The sequence below is a fragment of the Papaver somniferum genome, chromosome 5 (genome assembly GCF_003573695.1).
Source record: "Papaver somniferum cultivar HN1 chromosome 5, ASM357369v1, whole genome shotgun sequence".
NCBI lineage: Eukaryota > Viridiplantae > Streptophyta > Magnoliopsida > Ranunculales > Papaveraceae > Papaver > Papaver somniferum.
Window position 1 is genome coordinate 176961449 of NC_039362.1, and position 20436 is coordinate 176981884.

General features: G+C 37.2%; 2 protein-coding genes and 1 long non-coding RNA gene across 4 annotated transcripts; 2 read left to right on the forward strand and 1 right to left on the reverse strand.

Moving 5' to 3' along the window:
* The first annotated feature begins 1495 nt into the window (after positions 1-1495).
* On the forward strand, positions 1496-3734 carry LOC113278214. Its single transcript, XM_026527110.1, has 6 exons — positions 1496-1647; positions 1804-1879; positions 1991-2098; positions 2189-2287; positions 3106-3231; positions 3335-3734. Exons 1-6 carry the CDS (start codon positions 1618-1620, stop codon positions 3490-3492), a joined length of 597 nt encoding a protein of 198 aa, XP_026382895.1. The 5' UTR covers positions 1496-1617; the 3' UTR covers positions 3493-3734.
* A 146-nt stretch (positions 3735-3880) lies between these two features.
* LOC113283772 (B3 domain-containing transcription factor VRN1-like) lies at positions 3881-8343 on the forward strand. 2 transcript variants are annotated; one of them, XM_026533138.1, is made up of 8 exons: positions 3881-4000; positions 4122-4937; positions 5333-5418; positions 5530-5953; positions 6073-6215; positions 6350-7120; positions 7477-7745; positions 7856-8343. In XM_026533138.1, the coding sequence occupies exons 2-7, from the start codon at positions 4868-4870 to the stop codon at positions 7738-7740; spliced, it is 1758 nt and encodes a 585-aa protein (XP_026388923.1). In that variant the 5' UTR covers positions 3881-4000; positions 4122-4867; the 3' UTR covers positions 7741-7745; positions 7856-8343. The 2 variants fall into 2 exon arrangements, with proteins under 2 accessions (XP_026388923.1, XP_026388922.1); XM_026533137.1 differs by having other exon boundaries at positions 4122-4277; positions 4655-4937; positions 5333-5953.
* Positions 8344-10947: 2604 nt separating this feature from the next.
* LOC113283773 lies at positions 10948-11894 on the reverse strand. Its single transcript, XR_003327621.1, has 2 exons — positions 11599-11894; positions 10948-11218 (listed from the first exon to the last, which is right to left on the reverse strand). It is a non-coding gene; the product is annotated as an uncharacterized LOC113283773 (long non-coding RNA).
* Positions 11895-20436: the final 8542 nt, after the last annotated feature.

A 20436-nucleotide genomic window follows, 5' to 3' on the forward strand; every position in this document is an offset into this window, starting at 1 on the left:
CACACCCGCAAATGCACCTTATAAATTTTATGCGCAAGTGTAACCTGACAGCACGGTGGTTCACTGAATCAAACTTCACCCGCTCGTACTTTAGCCTTATAAGCTTGAGCCAAAACAAACTTCCAACATTACAGTTCTGCAACGAAAATATTTAGCATTCTTTCTTCTTTTATTTTCGTCTCAAATGCTTATCATAAAGGATTCAAACATTGCGATACATTCACTAATACAATCAGTCAACAAAAAACACTTAGAATTTGACACAATTACGAATGGAAGATATACAAACAGTGCTCACTTAGGGACTTACACAGACTTGTTCCTCTTGAACCAAGCATTTACCTTACCAGAACTCTTTCAATTTGAGTCTCACAATCTCCTATATAATCCTACTGAATTTCCTATGCCTTTGCACTATTTATACAATAATTACAATGGCCAAAAACCGCGCACAACAGTTGCACACGCATGGACAACCATATGTCCCATAGGGAAGTTCCATAACCGCCAAGAACTGTGGCAACTACGCCCGTTTTTCTCTTGCTCGAGCCATCCTTCAATGCCATTTTTCAAGCAGTTATAAACACTCCCTCGCGGTTATAAACTACTCTTATAACCGTTCTTCCTTGTCTCACACCTTTGACACACTTGTGAGCCAGCAACGTTAACCAACTCATAACCTTCACCTGAACTATCTTTGGGCGTTACTGAATTTGTCATTCCTCTAATACTCAGCCAACACGGCTCTGTATTTTTATTGGCCTATGCCAATGCACGGCCAACATTGCGCTACAGTTATCTCGGCCACCTTCTTAGATTCTTCTGGTTTACTTATGCGTCATATGCGTCACTTTGCCAATTTGCTCGACGATAACAATGCCTATTCTTGCATTACTAGCTTGTTTGCATTGTCCTAGCCTGACCTAATGCATTCCTCCAACTCTCGACCTATTTTACACTCTTGCATCATCCTTGAGTTTGGGCCAATTCAATTCCAGTGATATGCCATAGTGTTAACATCGCATGTTGCATTTTATCAACCTGACTTTGTCTTCCCCTTCCTCAATGAAGCTTCCTTGTGTCAACCAATAAGCCTCATTACTCGGCCAATTCCCTTATAATGTAGCGCCACCTTTGCGCTTCACTCGTCCCATAAGGTCCCGCTATCTTAGTGCTTAACGATTTATGTAGTACTTCACCATCTTGGCTGGACATTGACTTGGTCGGCTATGCTAGCTGTCTTGGCGCTTCACTAGCCTGATCGGTAATACCTACCCATAAGGTGGGAAGTAGTGTTCACCCCTACATTTTTTTTTGAGCAACGGTCCAACACTAAAGCCAAGTGTCGCCGATCGACACGTCTAGGGATGATGTTGAAGGGCAAATTCGGGAGGTTAACAACAAGCATTTCGGGTTCCATGTTAGAACCAGACTGAAGCAGGCACTGGAACTGACTCTATATCACTACCTATTCGACTCACCCGCCCGAATTACTTTGGGAATCGAGACTTAAACCCAAAACCGGAACTCCATTGATACTCCTGAGCTGAGTCCGGACAGAGCTTGTTATTCATTTTGAAAGAGAGAAAGGAGAAGAAGTACAAAATTACGATCAGAATGCGTATCTTAGCAAGACAATTAACTACTGTAAGTTGTTTTCACTCATTAAAACACAAACTTCTTCTCTAAATTTCATCCTAATTTGAGATTTTCATTTCCAGAAATGCTAGTCAAAAACCCTAGATTTTGTATTTGATGTAATTAGTTCTTATTCGTTTCTTCTAATTTGATTTTTTATTGCAGTATTTGTCTAGAGGTAGAGGGTATCCCCAAAATAAGCTAATCACTACACGCAGATTCTCGTCATTTGCTCCAAAAGGTATGATTCAAATTCAACAATTTCCATTCCAAATGGTTTTCATCGAAATTGAATTTTTGAGATTTGAAGGGTATTCAAAATTGATCACTATCTGTTTGTGTTTTTTCTCAGATGAGATTGCACTTGAAGCGGAAGTGGAACGAAAAGTTGGATGGATGTTGAAAGCATTTTATGTCGCCAGTGCTACATTTGTTGGTTACCAATTCTTTCCATACATGGGTAAGTATGCCTATACAATTCTATGCTCTGAGTTAGCGAGTTTGACAAAATTGATCGATGAAATGAGGTTAAATGTGTTTCATTGCGCAGGAGATAATCTGCTTCATCAGTCTATATCGCTGATGCATGTCAAGGATCCATTATTTAAAAGAATGGGAGCGTCTAGAATAAGCCGTTTTGCTGTTGATGGTATGTATGACTTGATTTCCACATTTTGTCATTTTTTTTTAACGAATCACGACAATTGCACTTTCAATAGGGTACAGGGTGGTTACGCAATTACATTCTTGTGGCTGTTATTCTTGTCTGTTCTCAATAAAAGTTGTAGTCTAGTTACACCCCTGCTGGTGTAGGGTTTGTTACTTGCCCTCGTTAATTGAGAGCTTTTGAAATTCTCGGCGTAGCATTATGCTGCTGAGATTTTTATCTAGGAAAGTGGTGTTAGGCCTTACTCGCCTTGTGGCATACTATTGTTACTTTCCTCCATTAAGAGGGTAAATTGAGAGCTTTGGGAATTCCTGGTGTAGCGTTATGCTGTTGAGATTTTTATCCAAGAAGTTGCGTTAGACCTTGCTCGTCTTGTGGCTTAATGTTATTAATATCCCCCATTAAGAGGGTAATTTGAGGAGCTTTGGGAATTCCTGATGTTGCATTGTGTTGTTGAGATTTTTATCTAGGAAGTGGTGTTAGACCTTGCTCGCCCGGTGACTTAACGGTGTTACTTTCCCCCATTAAGAGGGTAAATTGAGAGCTTTGGAATTTTGCCGTTGTGGGATTTTGCTGTTGAGATTCTTATCTAGGGAATCTATGGAGTTAGACCTTGCTCCTCCATTGAGATTTTGGATCATTTTAGCATGTTCTTTGGTCTGCATTACTGGTCACTGGGAAAGTAATATGGAAAAATTTCTTACAGTTTCAAAGACAATGTACTCTTTTGTATTATTATATAATATCTTCATTGAAACAGATAACCCAATTTTGAACATTTTCTTGTCAATTGCTTGTAGATGAAAGAAGGATGAGAGTAGTAGAGATGGGTGGAGACAAAGATCTCGTAGAAATGTTGAAGTTTGCCAAAGACGACAAAACACGCAAGTCAGCATTAAAGGCTCTCTCTGCCCTTTCAAACTCAGGTTAAAACTTTGATATGTTCTCAAGTGCATCTATCTACTAGTCTTCGTTTGTATTGGCATGATTTCTAACATATGTTGTCCACACACAATTTTCTCTTCGCAGATGAAGCTGCTGGAGCCTTGCACCAAGCTGGAGCAATCTCTGTTATCAAGTCCACACCAGTATCATTGGAGGATGCTGCACTTAATACGTACAAGATCAAATTGCTACAGAGGTTTCAAGATTTGAAATACGACGAGGTCCAGCCAGATCTCAGCTAAAAATTGTTAGAGATGATGTCCCTTGTCTTACATGGTCAATTTTTTTGGATGACAGACAATTTCGTGACTTGTGTCACCAATCATCTAACACATGAAAGAGTGTGTCGTTATGTCCCGAAACCGGTTAATGAAATAAAATGTAGAAAAAAGGCTTCCTTCTTTTTCTTTGTGAACATTGTGCAAGTTAGATGTAATACAAAAGATGTGACTTTTTGAATTCTTAAGTTTAAGATTTGTTTCTGTTGGTTCTTGCTGTTAAGATGCTTAAGTATTTTGTTTGAATAATTTTGTAGTCAATAATCACTGTTCTTATGCTGATATATTGTTAGCGGTAAAAACTGAAGGAGCTGAAGGTATAAACATCTGAATCACTGTTGACAGAAAACTTTGTGACTCTGTTCGTAACTAATACTGAAATTTTGATTGCAGATTTTGGTGGAAAATGAAAATGCAGTAGGAAGAGTTGCTGCTAGCTCCTGTTAATTTTGACAACCCTGCTAATCCAAAGGTACAAGCTTCATCTTTCATATATGACGGTCGCTATTGTGAAATTCTGCATGCCATAAAGATGCAACAATGATTGGCATGCAGCGTAAGTTCTCCCCTAACTGTTATTCTCTCGTTGCAAGATGGAGAAGCAACTGATCCTGCAAGCACAGCAATAGATGCAGCAGCAGCAACAACAAATTCAGTTCTTACTACTTATATCAGAACACAAGGTCAACAAAGCTACTACGAACCTCCACATTCCGAATCATGCACCATGTCATTCACTATTATATCAGGTACATGTAGTAGTTACCTTTCCAGTTTTTACTATGACATTAGGAGTCCAGTGCTGACTCTACACATCTTTAGACTTGGTTTGTTTAGGGTATGACTTTTAACTTTAAGCTCATGTCATGTTTGTACAAATATGTTTGAAGTGCACAACTGTGGTTTTTTTTTTATATACATTCACTATTCACTTGGTGCCTGTCCCCATGGTTGATTGATGACCTATGTTTCCTCATATGAGCATGTTTTTTATGCATTCAGTTATTTTCCTAGTTTTAAATCCAACAAACGGCAGCAAAACTGTTTTTGAGAAGATACAACAAATTCTTTTTAGTTTTCATTTTTTGATGATGCCTTGCTTTCTTCTACATTGTCTGTTTTTCAGAGTAGCGGTGATATGCACTTAGGTCAGTCAATCTGGTTGTTCAATATAAGCGGATGGCCGACGGACTGACCTCTTGGATGCCACCAGTGTGGATTGCAGCTTCCAGGCCACCCACATGAATGGTAGTCAGTCAGACACCAGACAATGGAGAAGACATTCCAACAGGTTATGGGACTTCTTACCAGATGGTAAAATTTTATCTTCTTCCACCATATGGGAGACATCAAGATCAAGTACCAAATGGCCCATCTAACGTACAAGATTCATTTGTCCTACATGAATGGTAAATTATTCAAACAATAGTAGATTCTCAAGATTTTTTAGATTCTCAAGATTTTTTTAACAATGGTAGATTCTCAAGATTTTTTAACAATGGTAGATTCTCTCTATAAACACGTGCTGTGACATGCATACACGTGCTCTAACATTATTTACACGTGTCTGGTGAATCGTGACACATAAGCCTGAACTAGTTCTAATAGGGATGTCAATTTTTATTTGGGGCATACCAAAATCCGGACAGCATAAAACATTTCTCACCTTTGGATTGGTACACCCCCAAATAAATTGCCACCCCCTGTTAGCATCCATGCTGCTACTACTCTTAGTATACATAAATGCTCTTATTCTCTTCTGATTTTCGTTTCCCATTTTATTTCTTGTGAAATTTGATTGTAGACATAAACAAGAACATGGGTAGTCTACAAAGTTATAGCAGTCCCTCTTTTTTCAAAGTGATGGCTGGAGATTTCGCGAAAAAGCTTGTAAGTTTCTCATTGATCTTCTGTTCTAGCATGTTGTTCATTTTTCCTTTGATTATTGACTTTTTTGGATACGGGTTAGTTCTATTTTTGTTCATTTTCTCAATTGTGCAGAAGATACCAGTAAATTTCATTGAGAAATTTAACGGGGTGATACCCTATGATTCGATGCTTCGAAGTCCATTAGGATGTTGGAATGTCAAGGTTAGAGAAGAAGAAGATGGCAGTTTATCTTTCCGAAAAGGATGGTCTGATTTTGTTGAATCACATTATTTACGCCATGAGGATTTTGTCACTGTGAAATATATTGGTAATTCACAGTTTTCTGTTAAGTTGTATGGTAAAAATGGATGCGAAAAGGTATTGCCTTCTTCTATAGGCAGCAATGGTGCAAAATCAATTCCTTCCAGGAAGCGGAAAGAATTTGGAGAAACATGCAAGGGAACATTCAGTAATTATGGTTCCGAGTTTGATCACTATCAGTATCATGCAGGTGATATTGGAAGAGATTCATCACTTTGTTCAGACAAAAGGGACTGTGAGTTATTCCTGCAATATATGCATATTCGTCTCTTTATAAATATTTGTAGGCGCGCTCAGGCGATTAGTGTAATCCTAATTAACAGTATACCCATTTTCCCCATGTATAATGTGTAGGTGGATTGTTTAGATGCGAAGCACTGAAGAAAAAGGCAATTTTCAGTAAGCGGAGGACAGGTGTCGATCAAGCAGAGTGTTCGGGTAGAAGGAAGAAGCCGTATTTTCTCGCTATTTGGACAGAAAATAAGAGATATCAGTTGGTGAGATTCTCATAAAACTTTTCTCATGTTAGAACTGATCGAATGTATCTCGTTGTTCATCGTAGTGTTAATGATCTCTGAATTCTACTAGAAATTGCATTTGGTTATATATTAATGGTCTACATCTCTGGCAGGAGATTCCCCAAAAGGTGGTAAGAAAAATCGGAAGGACATTGTCTGATATTATCGCGCTGAAAAGGGCCGATGGTATACTTTGGAATGTGGAACTGAAGAGATCTGAAGGCAAGGTTTGGTTTGACAAAGGTTGGAAGGAATTCGCAGAACATAACTCTTTAAGGGATGGTCATGTTTTGGGTATCAGTTACAATGGGAATTCAAGATTCAGTGTGTGTATTACCAATGTTATGGATCATTTGGACGATTCAAGAAACCAAGGAGAGTCTAATCCTAAGAAAAGATGTCCTTTGAGCAAAAGGGTAGCAGATGATGAAGACGTGTTGTTGTTGGACTCACCAGCTCCATCTCGAACTCATGTTGAAAGTAAGACAAATGAGGAAAGAAGGCAGTCACCAGCTCCATCTCGAACTCATGTTGAAAGTAAGACAAATGAGGAAAGAAGGCAGTTGTCGTGTCCTCCTGGTATCGATATCCCCATGCACCTCAACAAAAATGAGGGTACAAAGTATTTGGTTTCGGATGAAACCAAGTCAGCGTATTTAGAAGGTGAAAGAACTCCATCAGGTGAACGCCTACCTGTTGTTAAAGGAGAAGAAAGTGAAGACACGTCTGATTCAGCTGACGCCTCAAAACTTTTCCTTATATCGTCACGGAGAGACAAAGGCATTGAAAGAGTGGCTGAAGTAACCAGGTTATTCGAGCGTCAGACTCAATTTCCTTTCTTTGCAGTTTGTATGCGAGATACCTATCTAACTTATGGATATCTGGTAATCACCTAAAAACTTCACTCTTTAATATATTTATTTCCTTTTCTTGTGTCTCTGGGAAAGGAACTTTATATGCTTAGCTAACAGTTATTCCTCATCATGCAAGTTTTTCGCTAGGACGTGTCAAAGCAGTAAACTAAATAGTGTTCCCATATGCATGCTTATTAATACGAAGTTTACCATGTGATGTGCTTGTACTTGAAGTGTGTAAACACGGGTTGCAGTTCTGTTTTCTTTGCATCTTGACTTGGCTTGAGATTTGTTAGGGTACTAATGATATTCTTGACTGTAGAAACTGGATTTCACGACGTATGTCAACTTTCTTTTCATTTCTTTTTCTCCCTCAACTGTTGCAGCATGTTCCTAATTACTTCGCCAAGAAATATCTACCGAAGAACATAAAGAATATCATAGTTCGGAGTTCAGACAATAAAGTGTGGACGATTGGATACATTGCCAGTGGTAAAGCAACAAAACTATCTACAGGTTGGACTTCTCTTAGACGGCATTTAGGTCTGACAGAAGATGATGTTTGTGTCTTTGAGCTGCTCAAGGAAAAAGATCCAGAAATGAGAGTTTTTGTTTTCAGGGAGATTGACAATGTGCTCACCAGAATATGATTTCGGTACCAAAACTAAGCCAACATGCTTATTTTTTAATATTATTAGCAGTGTTTCCTGTCCTGTTGCTTATCTAGTTGTATCTGAAGAAACAAACAACTATTTTCTGCTACAGAAACTGGGTCCCTTCCGATGATCACAAAGGCACTGGTGGAATGTTTACAAAGCCACTGGTGGAATGTTTCTTAAAGAGTGGTTGCGGATGTCATAACAGAGAAGATGCCAGCTGGAACTAGTTATGCTGCAGCCCGTCGACTATTTCCCTCAGAGGTTAATGCACACAGGGCATGTTAATATGTCCGCAAATCACCGGCTTGAAACTACCATTGAAGGCCACTTTCCATGCTTGATCATGGTAATTTTCTTTCAGTTTGTTTTTAGTGGGGTTGGAGGTTGTAAATTCTGGGCTCTTCGATTGGACTTACAATTGTAGCATATCGTCTGTTTGTTTGAGTGAACGTTTGTCTGAGAGACAGCCTTGAATCCAAATACTGAAAACAAAACTCAGAAAGACTAAGAAAATCTCTTCTTAGCATGTGGATCTTGGCCCTCTCCCCAAAGCTACCATTCCAAGTGATCCTGCAAAGTTCTCTTTGATTCCTTCTCCTCACAGGTCATAAATTTGAGATTTCTCTCAAATTCATATTGAATTTGACATTGCGTGCGTCGGTTATATGTAAATCTTTGCCTCCCAATTTGAGATTTCTCTCAAAGATACTGGAAGTGCCAAATAAAGAAGCTAACTGGTGGCAAAGTTGCATGTAAATCTTTGCCTCCCAATTGTGGACCAAATCATCAAAAACTTGATAGGGAAGTCCCCATTGAAAGATAAGAGACTTAGCAGCAACAATTACATCGTTTGGTGCAGAATCCTTGTTGTGAAAAACGCTTTTATTTCTCTCGATCCATAACGCCCACCAGATTGCGTGCATCGGTTATTTCAGACTCTGAACAGTTGATGTGAATAATAGGCTGTTATCTGATTCCATTCCTGCAAATTTCACAAATTTGAACGGAAACCCCATTCCAGAGGTGCGATGGGGGTTCGGGACTGTGAAATTTCGCAAACTGGGACTGTGTCCAGCAAGAGAAGAAGTTAGCCCAAGAATGCCGAAATACTAGCGATCAATACGCAAAGCTTCTTTGTAATATGCTGCGCAGTCGGCTAAGATGCAATCGAATTCCAAAGCACATGCATACACAAAAGTTTATGTGCCAGGAAAATAGCTAGAGATAACTGTGCATATGTACTAGATCCATCAGACACTTCCTGAAATGTCAAATCGATACACAGTACTAGCAAATTCAAACTAGCTGTATCTTCCTGAGTGTCTTTTAGAGGAGGCACCCAGCAAGGATGTTAATTGCAAAAGTTTATCCACACTTTGAGTCTCACTCATAGGTATTCTATCCATACGGTATCTCCTCTATAGATTTGGTCCTCTCTTTTATAGTTACACCAACCTCAGGAAGATTCACCACTATCCAGGGCCGGGCGGGAAGGGAAAGCAGGGCAAGTGGGGCTTTGGGGCAACAAGGGGTGGGGAGCAACCAAATATCTTTTGTATTTGGAGTTCTTTGTATGATAAATAATTATTGGGGACCTGCATATAATTTACATAAAATATAAGAGAAAAAATAGGTTAATTAAGACTTAAATAGCTCCCTCTGTCCTAATTTGATTGCATCTTTTGTTTGAATTTTTTCAATTTTTCTTTACAAATTATTATTTTCTAATTATAATTGAATAATTCTAAAAAATAAAATCATTTTTTTATATGAAACATTAATTTTATAAGGTTGATTGATTTTAGAGAATCAATAATAAATGAAATGGATCGGCCTACCAAATTACATACATAGTCTTACTTCCTGTTTAGAAAAACATGTATAATTTTGTTTAGAAAAACATGTATAATTTACTGTATTTTTGTTAGCATACATGATGTTTTGGTGAGTTTTTTTTAATTTAGGTTATAATTTTTTTTTATATCCTCACGATTAGTTTTGTGCATTGTAAGATTATTAAATAATATGTAACTAATACTTGTCGTTAAGGAAAAAAAATAAAAATAAAAATAGAGCGGCCTTTGGCCGCCTAGATAGATTTTTGTACCAACCTTGTATACAAAAAATTATTAGTTGCATATTAAAGCACTTTGAAAAAACTCATTTTGAGGCGCTCTTGAAAACAAATGTGATAATGACGGTGGTAAGATGAAATAACTGTGATCAAGTTTGTTTCTGCTTAATATTCTCTTTAGCGGGGCAAAATATAATATATTGACTTTGGGGCTAAAAATTCCCAGGAACGGCCCTGCACTTTCCTACCTTCAATGTCTGTTTCGTATTCGGATTTTTCACCATCATCATCAAAATCATCCTCTGCTGTAGCATCTTCAAAATCACCTTGGGAAAATCTCTTTCCCTCCACATTCTATAAATGTCCTAGCAAATCCTTCAACTATCCGATAGTTTCTGCTCACTCAACAGGTACGGAACTAATATACATGTTGAAACATAGTTCTACATATGAGCAGCTAGATATGGATAGTGGGTATAGTCATAAATATAAAACACCATCCATATCAGAACACAAGGCAATCACACCGTTAACGCCACGAGTTCAAAAATCAAACCAGTGCCCCCTAACATTGAGAATAGAATCGCAATGGCAGTGCATTCATCTGACATGAATATTGAGCATACATCCGACTTCATTTCACCCCAGCAAAAGGCATGCAACTTGTATCTGTCTGATGCAACTAGCTAACTGCACTGAGGATATATAACACGATCTTCAAGATAGAATTTCATTTCGAGCAAGTAATACTATCCTTCTCCTGCCCTTTACTAAACTAGACCTATCATATTTATCTCTTAGTATCGCAAGTTTAATAGCATATATAGTATACTGTGTCATATGACCCAACCATTTGATTGGAACCCTAGCTAGCTGTCTCAAAAGTGCAGTGTTTTGCAAAGATGAAATTAAAGCAAATAGAGAACAAATGAAGGAATGCTCAAAGATTTTGAATAATCTGAAACCTAACCTTAAATTAGTGTCACAATATTGAGAATAGAATCGTAAACGCGGTGCATTCATATGGGTATGCTTATTCCTCCCATCTTGATAAGACGCATACAACTTGTATCCATCTGTAACTGTCAAAGTGCTAAGCATATAACATGATCTTGAAGACTACATTTGAAACCAATCTGCTAATTAATAGTTATAATTCCTCCAGATTACAAAGCTAATCAGTCTCTCATGAGAGTTCACCAATTGCTTCAAATGAGGCTAGGAGGAACAAATTTAAAAGAAGCTGTGCCACAAGACCATAAGACAACAAGTTGCTTAACATTTATGAAAAAAGTATCTAGTTATTTAAAAAGTGCAAACTTACTACATGTTTCAACAGTAGATTACAAAGATAAAAACTAGTACTGCCGGTCAAGACATACCAAGCCGATGTCCCTGTAATACAATAGTAAAGTCATAGGGTCATCACCAATTTCTTTACCGATCAAAAATAAATCAAGACACACCGATCTTACGGTTTCGTAACACAAAATCCCGATGAACCCCAAAACTACTAAAATGCTCTTACATAATCAAACACTGCAAAGCTCCTAAACAGTAGATGCAGAACACAAACCATTCTAAGCTTTATTAATAAGTATCCATAATCAAATCAATGCAATTAGAAAGTAGTATCTCAATTTTGTTCATATCAATCAGTATTAGTACAAGATTCTCTCCCACCAAAGTTTTTTATTGTCCAGTAGGACCAGTACTAGTACTCGCAACAAATTGTCAAACAATATCACCAAAACATATAATCAATTAAAGACTACCTATCAGGGCGAGCATCCATGGACGAAATCAGCGAATATCTGCCTGGAAAGTCATTAGATTGTCGTTGACCACCGCGACCCCGCTGAGCTATGACATGATCAGAGTACTGAATAGTTGTGACAAGAATAGACATAAACTCAGAAAACAAGTCGTTCATTTCTCTCAATCTACAAAAACTCTTCCTCAGAATTACCCCAAATACTAGTGATATTCCATCCTCAATTGTTGTTCTAGTGGTGCTATTCATTTTCTCCTCTTTTTCTCAGAAACTAGATTTTTCGATGTGGTCCTATGATTCCTCCTGTCCATGTACTTGGAGTTAACTACACTCTACCCACTAAATGTGTCATGATTTATGTAAATTGACATGAATACCCTTAGTTTTTCTCATGAAATGGGTTTTTAAAGGGGTAATATGGTAAGTTTTGCAATAATGCAGCCATCACTGTACTGAAAATGAGGACATCATGGACTCATTTCTTGAAGTGTGCGATCTGAAATGTATGATATGAAGTACAATTTTGGGGTCTGGAAAAAAGTAAGAAAATGTCGACATTATCACTCCTTGTAGTACCTAACGGTTAAGGGTCATACCATGGCTACTTAATCAGGTTTGATCGGATCTAAGATTAAACTAAGCAGTCTAAACTCTAAAGTTCTAAACCCACACCGTCGAAACACCTTTTTCTTTATTACTGAGAGGTACTGTTTCGGGTTATAGTTTAAAAATCTAGTCAGTAAAACTAATAAATCTCTTCTTTATATTCAGCTTAAAAGTATACAGTCGAATCTCGATAAATGAATGTTTTCGGGATAAAAAAAATTATTTATTTAGCGGGGTTATTCATTTATCGATAAACGAATATTTATTCATTTAGACAATATTTTCTTAATTAAGAAATTAAATTGTACAAGAGAAAATGTACAAGTATACCTAGGAATTATAGGTCAAAATCCTTATGAATAATTCAATTAACATTCATTTTCTTTTAAATTAACTAGTGTCATTTCTAATTTACGTTATAGAAATGTGATGGACGTTGAATATCTTTTGAACTATCCTAACGAGAATGATGCAGTTATTAGGGCTGTTCATGGTCGGTTTTGGTTCGGTTTTTAGCCAAACCAAAACCGAAACCAATACTATCGGTTTCTTAAAATATGAACCAAACCAATCCATTAACCATTGGTTCGGTTTCTTAATGGTTCTAGCCGGTTTCGGTTTATTCCAGCGGTTTATCGGTTAACCGGCTGCTATGTCAGTTTCAGGAAACTGACAGTTCAAATCTAAGAAAAAAAAAACATGGTTTAAAGATTTTCAAACCTACCTACAGGCTACATACATTCCCATTCCATACACAATCCAAATTCATAACATTCTTAAACACAATTCAAAAGATAAAGATTAGTAATTCAAAAGATCCACAGTCTCCATAACATCTGAACAACATCGACACTTTCCAGCTATGCATCCACAAAATCAACTGATAGCTTCAGACTTTCCAGGGTTGCTGACTGCATGTATATGAAAATGGCAAGCAACTGGTAGTTAGAATCTAATTCACGTATATTTCCACTAATCATGATGGCAAACAATACATGAAAATGCTAACAGTGAAAAGACGTGACATGTAAACACACCATCAGGAGGACAATGTATCTTTCTTTGCTAACTGAACAGGTAATAACTTAACAGGTTTAAGAGGCACTAAATTAGCACATTAAGACTTTAAATTAAATCCAAAGAAAACATGCTTCCAATTGGTGAGATGAATTACCTTGGTACTCCTTAGTCCTCAACATCATCATCTGTTATGTTTACGAACATGGATTTAGAGAGAGAGTCCAAAAATTCTGCAATGAAAAAATGCACGATCAGTAGTATACAGTGAGTTGAAAGAGAAAAAATTGAAGATTGTTTAGGATTTTCTGAAATTCAATTAGGGAAGAAATTAATGATGATGCTGAGATGATTGTTAAATTTAATCAAAGTAAAAGAGAAACTGAATTCAATTGTTTGGCTAGAACTAATTCAGAAGTAGAAGATTTATCTCTCAATAGCATACAACAGAGTTACAGTTCTTGCAACTTAAATCCCCCAACCCAATTTTGACTGTTTAGATCCAGCCTCTAAATCTCAGGAGCATGATAGACATTTCAAAATGGTGAAATCCAGTCCACTTGCAAAATCCAGAGAGTTACAGCAAGCACTGGAATTGTTGCTTTACCTCCAAAAGATAAGTATCACAAACTCTAAACTAATGATTTGAAATGATAAAGCTTGATCTTTGACCTTACAACTCACAAAATAAAGCGAATGATCTATAATTCCTATATGTGACTTATGAGCTAATTATATGAAGTTTTATGAGTCACCCATAAGCTGACATACATGAACTAGATAATCTGAACATTTTGTGGTATGTCATCAATAAGCTAAACTGCTATACTACAAACAAATTAACAAATAATACCTGAACTAACTTCCTCTTCTGGTCCCAAGGAAGAAGTATCAAGATCAATCGGCGTCTTCAACCAATTTTGAGCACAAATCAATGCCTCAACTGTTGTGGGAAGTAAAGAACTTCGATATGGATCGAGAATACGCCTCCCAGTGCTAAAGGCAGATTCAGATGCCACTGAAGAGATGGGTATAGCCAATATATCTCTTGCGATTAGTGCCAAAGTAGGATACCTAGTCGAGTTCGTCTTCCACCAACCTAAGATATCAAAAGAAACTTTCTCTTTCCGCGGTTCTCGTTTCTCTCTCAAATAAGTCTCCAGCTCATTTTTTCCTTCATCATCAAAACTTTCCTCTTCTTCTCTTGCTCTCTCTGCCATAAGGGCGGCTGCAGCACAATCTCCTTCATCATCTGGTTCAGCGCCAACAGTATTACCACCACTACTATCTGTTACAACTGTTGAGTTTCCAGCACTCATTTGGACATCCCAGTATTCTTCAAAAAGTGCCTTAAAGTCCCTCATTACAAGATCCATTAGTTCTGTTCTCAAATAACCACCACCAATTCCTAACTGGCCAAGAAGAAACTTCAATCCTAATTCTTTATCTTGTGGATTCAATAATACAACAATAAACATAAGATTGTTCATCTTTTCATAACGTCCCCAATACTCGTTATATTTACTTTGCATTTTAAGACCCATGCTAGAAAGAAATGTATCTTTGTGATTTGCCCATGTGTTTAAAGTTCGATGAATAACACTCACATGAAACAAGAATTCGTGTGCAGTAACATGAGTAGAAGCAGAGAACTTGACAGTAAAATCAAAAAATACCTTCAAAAACTTCGCGAAGGCTCTAGCATACGACCAATCTGATGGGTATGGCGCATGCAAAGGAGGTGCTGATGGGGCCTTATCAGAACTTGTTCTCTTGCGTTTCTTTCCTCTCTTTGCAGTAGCAATAACTTCTTCATCAGAACTTAAGTCTGCATCTTGGTTTTCATCCACATCCCAGTCAGGTTGGTTATCAACGGTGGAAGTACTAGAAGTAGAAGAAACTAAAGGAATTTGACTTTCAACAAAACAGAACTTCTTCTTGAATGCCTTGTCCTCATACTCTAACCTCTCAAAAGCTGGCTGATACTTCTCAGCTGAGTCTAACATAGTAAATGTCGAATTCCAACGGGTGTCTACATCTAGGACCAAACCCTTCTTGCATTCAATCTTCTCGTAAGTGACACAGTCCATAAATTTTTTCAATCTTGCAGGAGAACTCATACAATACTTCACTACTGCCCTTATTCTCTTAATTGAGATGTCATACTCCTTCATTCCATGCTTTACAACAAGGGCAAGGACGTGAGCAGCGCATCTCACTTGTAAGAAACCCTTCACTAAATCTGAATTCTTTCTGAGTACTTGGTTTTGCAGATATGTTATAGCTACATCGTTGGCAAAAACGTTATCTAAAGTTATAGTAAACACATTTTCGATCTCCCAATCTAACAAGCATGTTCCTATCATCCTACCAATAGTCTCACCGCTATGACCTACAATTTGGATGAAACTAATGATCTTCTTGTGCAACTTCCAGCTAGCATCTATCCAATGTGCTGTAATAACCATATATCCCAACTTCTGAAGTGAGCTCCATGTGTCAGTGGTGATGCAAACTCTGACTTTATTAACCTTGAAATAATTCTTCAATCTCACTTTCTCGTACTCAAACAGTTCCATAACATCTCTCCGTACAGTGATACGAGATGGTATCTTGAATCTACTCTCAAGTACCTTGCAAAATTCTCGGAAACCTTCCCCCTCAACTATTCTAAAAGGCTGCTCATCCACTATGATGAATATAATCAATGCTTTTCTACACGAATCCTGACAAAAAGTTACAGCAACTAACTTTTCATCTTCTCCCAGCCTAGCAGGTTCAAAAGAAAGAGTCGACTGACCATAATCCTTAGGAATAAGATTCAGACACTTTCTTAAATGGTTATTCAAGGAGCCGGTCCCATGTGTAGAAGAGTCAGCTTTCATTCTCTGTTTACATTTCTTGCAAGTTACCATTATCGAAGGAGGAGGGTCCATATCAACGTGATCCCAAACCCATGAAGTTTTCTTCCGCTTCTTAGAAGCTGGTGCAGTGACAGTGATGGTACCAGCATCGGAAACATTGGCAGCTGGTGCAGATGGAGCTTCACCAGCAGTTGGTACTTTTGCAACTGAACTAACTTCAGTAGAGGCGTTAGAAGATCTTGGAGGAGGATGTAGTGGTGGCAACAATGCATTTGAGTTAACGGAAGCCTGAATATAAACAAGGCAGAAATTCAAATCAGATAACATGTAAAAAAAGCATATCAAAGTGCATTCAAATACTACTTATTAAAAAGATAAGTTTCTTGTTTATTAATCCTTCGTGTGTTTCAAAAAGAACAAGAAAAAAAAATCCTTCGTGGGCACAGACGCACAGTAAGCTGGTCATAGATTTTTGAAGGAAGAAAATGAAGAGATCTTCTTCCACTGCATACATTAGATATAGACCTACTAGGAAAAGAAAAAAAAATCATTTCTTTCTACTCCTTCTCTGAGAGATTGTTGACGATTCTATTTGACTAATTGACTTAACATTAACATTAACATTGATACAGAACTGAAGTTGAACGTGAACATGATTTTACACAAAAAAAAAAATCCCTAATTGACTTATACAATAACATGATTAGATTTTGCCAACTTTCCCTAATTCATCCTTTTTTTTTCTTTTTTTGTTGTTGCATAAGCACAAAATTAATGTTATAATCCTAGCATAAAGTTTACCACATTGAACTGCCTAACCATTACCTACCAACAATTACACCCCCATTGAGCAATGAAATAAGCACTAGGACCAACTGCCAAGTGCAGAACTGCCACACCCATTCCAGGGTCTGAAACTACCAAGGGAAATGAAGCTCATAAATTAGCTTCACTTGGCTAGTCAAAACCTGATTACTTTCAGATTGACGAATTGATCAAGACAAAAAAAGACAGATAAAAGTGATTTTTAGTCCAATACTTTCAATAAACCTTGTCAAGACCACAAACCACAAAAGCACTAATTAAGACACAAGGACACCTTAGAGTAAGGTTGGATAACCAAAAACTAAACGATAGATACAAGTAAAAAAGAGAGACGAATCTTATCATGTGCCTGCAGTTATAAGTTATAACACTCTTAATCCTAGCATAAAGCAAATTTTAGAATCCTATGTTTCTAATTCTTGAGGAAAAATATCTTACTGGTGTTGATCCTGATTCCTCCATAGTTGAATCAAAGAAATCAACTTAATCCTGCAAAAAAACAAAACATGCAAAATCAAATCATTTTAGCAAACCCTAGATTAAATATAAATCATGTAAATCAAGTAACCCAAGTTACATAAATGATAAATATGATACCTCTTAAAAGAAATTAGATGTTCACTTGTTTATTTCGTCTGAAGAATGAAGATGATACCTTATACTAGTGAACCCTAGATAACACTGACAGGTTACAATTACAAACTCATATGAACAGATTTCGCCTGAAAAGAAGGAGGAGGAGAAGGAGAAGAAGAAGAAGAATGAGGGGAGGGGATGATTAGATTCTACTAGAGTTTAGAGAATCGCAACCATGACATCTCAACTTTCTGTTCTATGAACTGAAGAGTGAAGAAGGAGGCGAAGATGTGAAGTGAAAATTAGGTCGAAGAATGTATACTTGGGTTATAACTTAAGAAATATGAAGGGTGTGGATTGAATCTATCTGATATTAATCAACGGTCTATATTTATCGGTTTTCCAATGGTTTTTGGTTCGGTTTTCAGGCCAAACCAAAACCAAACCAATACTGTCGGTTTTTCAAAATTTTTTACCAAACCAATCCAAATCTAAATGGTTTGGTTCGGTTTCTTGCTTATTGGTCTGGTTCGGTCGGTTTCCAACGGTTAACCGACACCATGTTCAGCCCTAGCAGTTATGGAGTCTCCAACAAACGAAGAAATTATTGAGTCAGTAATGAATAATGAGAATGATCCTGAACCAGATGATAATAGCGTCGTACCAAATGTGTCATTTAAAGATGCTTTTCAAGCGATGGATACATTAAAAAATTACTTGCTACAACGCAAGAAAAATATTCCAGAAATTGTGCAAGCTTTGCATAAAATTAAGGATACGGTGCATTTTGGTTTGGGTGGAAGAAAAAGACAATCAACCGTAGATGATTTTTTTTTTGAGTTCATTCCCACGTATATTTTTATGTAAAACTTTCTGATTATGTATTTTGGTTTATTTTATACATAATTCAGTGATTATTCGTTTATATTTCTATAGGGCCTTTAAGGATCCAATTTTTTTTATTCATTAATACATTAAGCAAGGTTATTCATTTATCACCTTGGTGCAAATCGGGACCGGAGAAATTATTCTTTTGGCGAGGTTATTCATTTACCGAACGTTCATTTATCGAGGTTCGACTGTACTCGTATTGGAGAAGCCTGTTGACACTCGAGGCAAACACCATCACATGGGAGAAGCTTGGTTAGGTGGTTGAGTGGGCCAGAAAATTTACGAGCCTTTTATCTTTTTGGTTGGTAACAAAGAAAGTACGATTTTTTGGGGACCATGGTTTTATTTTGGGTAAAAACATTAGAAGTAAATCTAGGTCACCCCTTATCTAGATATTTATATTAATACCTAAATTACCCTCCTGATTAATTTTGGGTGATGATTAGCTAGTGTTAATAATAGTTAGTGTAATGATTAGTGAGATGATTAAGTTAAAGATAATTAGTGAGATTAAAAAATCAGATGATTTTTTTTTAAATAAGTAGAATTATTGAGAGAGTAAAGTTAGAGAAGATGAAGAAGGAAAACATGAAAAACGATGGATTTTACCAACCACAACCGGAGGAAGGGTATTTGGGTACCTAGGTATGCTTCAAACTTAGATAATGTTGGTTGAATTGCTCCAAACTTTCAAAAAAATGAAATTTTTTATGTAAATTTGGGCCAGTTCGGTTAACCATATGTCAACAACATGTAACCGAACACATCTGAAAGTGTAGTTCGGTTACCATATGTCAAAAACATGTAACCGAACACACCTGAAAGTGTAGTTCGGTTACGTTTTCCAAACACGCAGGTTACCAAACTCCCTCGTTAATGGAGGTTTTGGTCGTACGGTGCAATGTTCGGTTACCTAGGATAAAATGGTAGGTAACCGAACTTTGAACTTGACAATTTATTTGAGTACATCTTGTGTGTTCGTTTAGTTCGCAAACTTCAACGCAACCAAGTTCCCAACCGAACTTCAGGTTAAAAGTAACCTAGTGTTAGAAGTTCGGTTGGTTCGCAAACTTCAACATATTTTGCGATTCAACCTAACTGGGCTTATAGGTAGAGTTCGGTTATAAAGAAAACTTAATAATTTTGCGAACGAACCGAACTTATGGAATTGTATTGTTCTAATACAAGGAGTTCGGTTAAAAGTATTTTTTTGCGAATCAACCGAACTTTGAGTTCGGTTAAGAAAAAAATAATTTGTGATAACCGAACTTTTTACTGAAAAAAAACTCCATTAAACCTCTCTGCAACTTCCATTTTCAACTCATTTTGATGATTAGTTCTCATTTATTCAACCAAAAACGAATGACAAGTAATGGGTTTTTGAGAATATCTTTGTTAATGTTTTAAATTAAGCTATATATATAGTGGTGGTGATGGTAATCGGAGGTGGTGGTGGTAATCGGTGGTTGTTGGTGGTGATAATTGGAGGAGGTGGTGGTGGTAATCGGCGGTGGTGGGCGGTGGTGGTAATCGGTGGTTGGTGGTGGTGGTGGTAATCGGTGGTTGGTGGTGGTGGTGGTAATCGGCGGTGGTGGGAGGTGGTGGTGAGAGGAGGTGGTTATTATGTTGGTTTTAAATTAAATTAGGTTAAGGGTAGGTTAGTCATTTCAATATTCTAGGACACCCCTTATAACTATAGGGAAGGTGGCCTAATAAGACCATGGTCCCCCCAAAAAAACCATGGTCCCTAAAAAATCATTCCAAAAAAAAATACACGATGACAACAAACAGTTTTTAGTGCAATGACATAATTTCGATCAAAAAATACATATTTAGGTTAAGTCCTATGATCTTCTAATCTAGCATCTAGATTGGAAGCTAGGACAACCTGAAGTCCTATGATAATGCTAATTTAGTATGATAGTCGCAGAACTAAACAACGAGTCTGTACTGAATGGTTCAGCACTAATTTTTTTTCCACTTTTCGTTGAATGGAACAACGCTTGACCATTCAAATAAGTTGACTGTGTTGTACCACTTAGCGCAGCCAAAATCCTCTT

Coding starts and splice junctions, on each gene's coding strand:
- LOC113278214 (XM_026527110.1), top strand. CDS start 1,618: ATGCGTATCTTAGCAAGACAATTAACTACT. Junction 1,648..1,803: donor TAGCAAGACAATTAACTACT/GTAAGTTGTTTT, acceptor TTTTTATTGCAG/TATTTGTCTAGAGGTAGAGG. Junction 3,232..3,334: donor CTCTGCCCTTTCAAACTCAG/GTTAAAACTTTG, acceptor TTCTCTTCGCAG/ATGAAGCTGCTGGAGCCTTG.
- LOC113283772 (XM_026533137.1), top strand. CDS start 4,868: ATGGGAGACATCAAGATCAAGTACCAAATGGCCCATCTAACGTACAAG. Junction 4,938..5,332: donor TCATTTGTCCTACATGAATG/GTAAATTATTCA, acceptor ATTTGATTGTAG/ACATAAACAAGAACATGGGT. Junction 5,954..6,072: donor TTGTTCAGACAAAAGGGACT/GTGAGTTATTCC, acceptor TATAATGTGTAG/GTGGATTGTTTAGATGCGAA.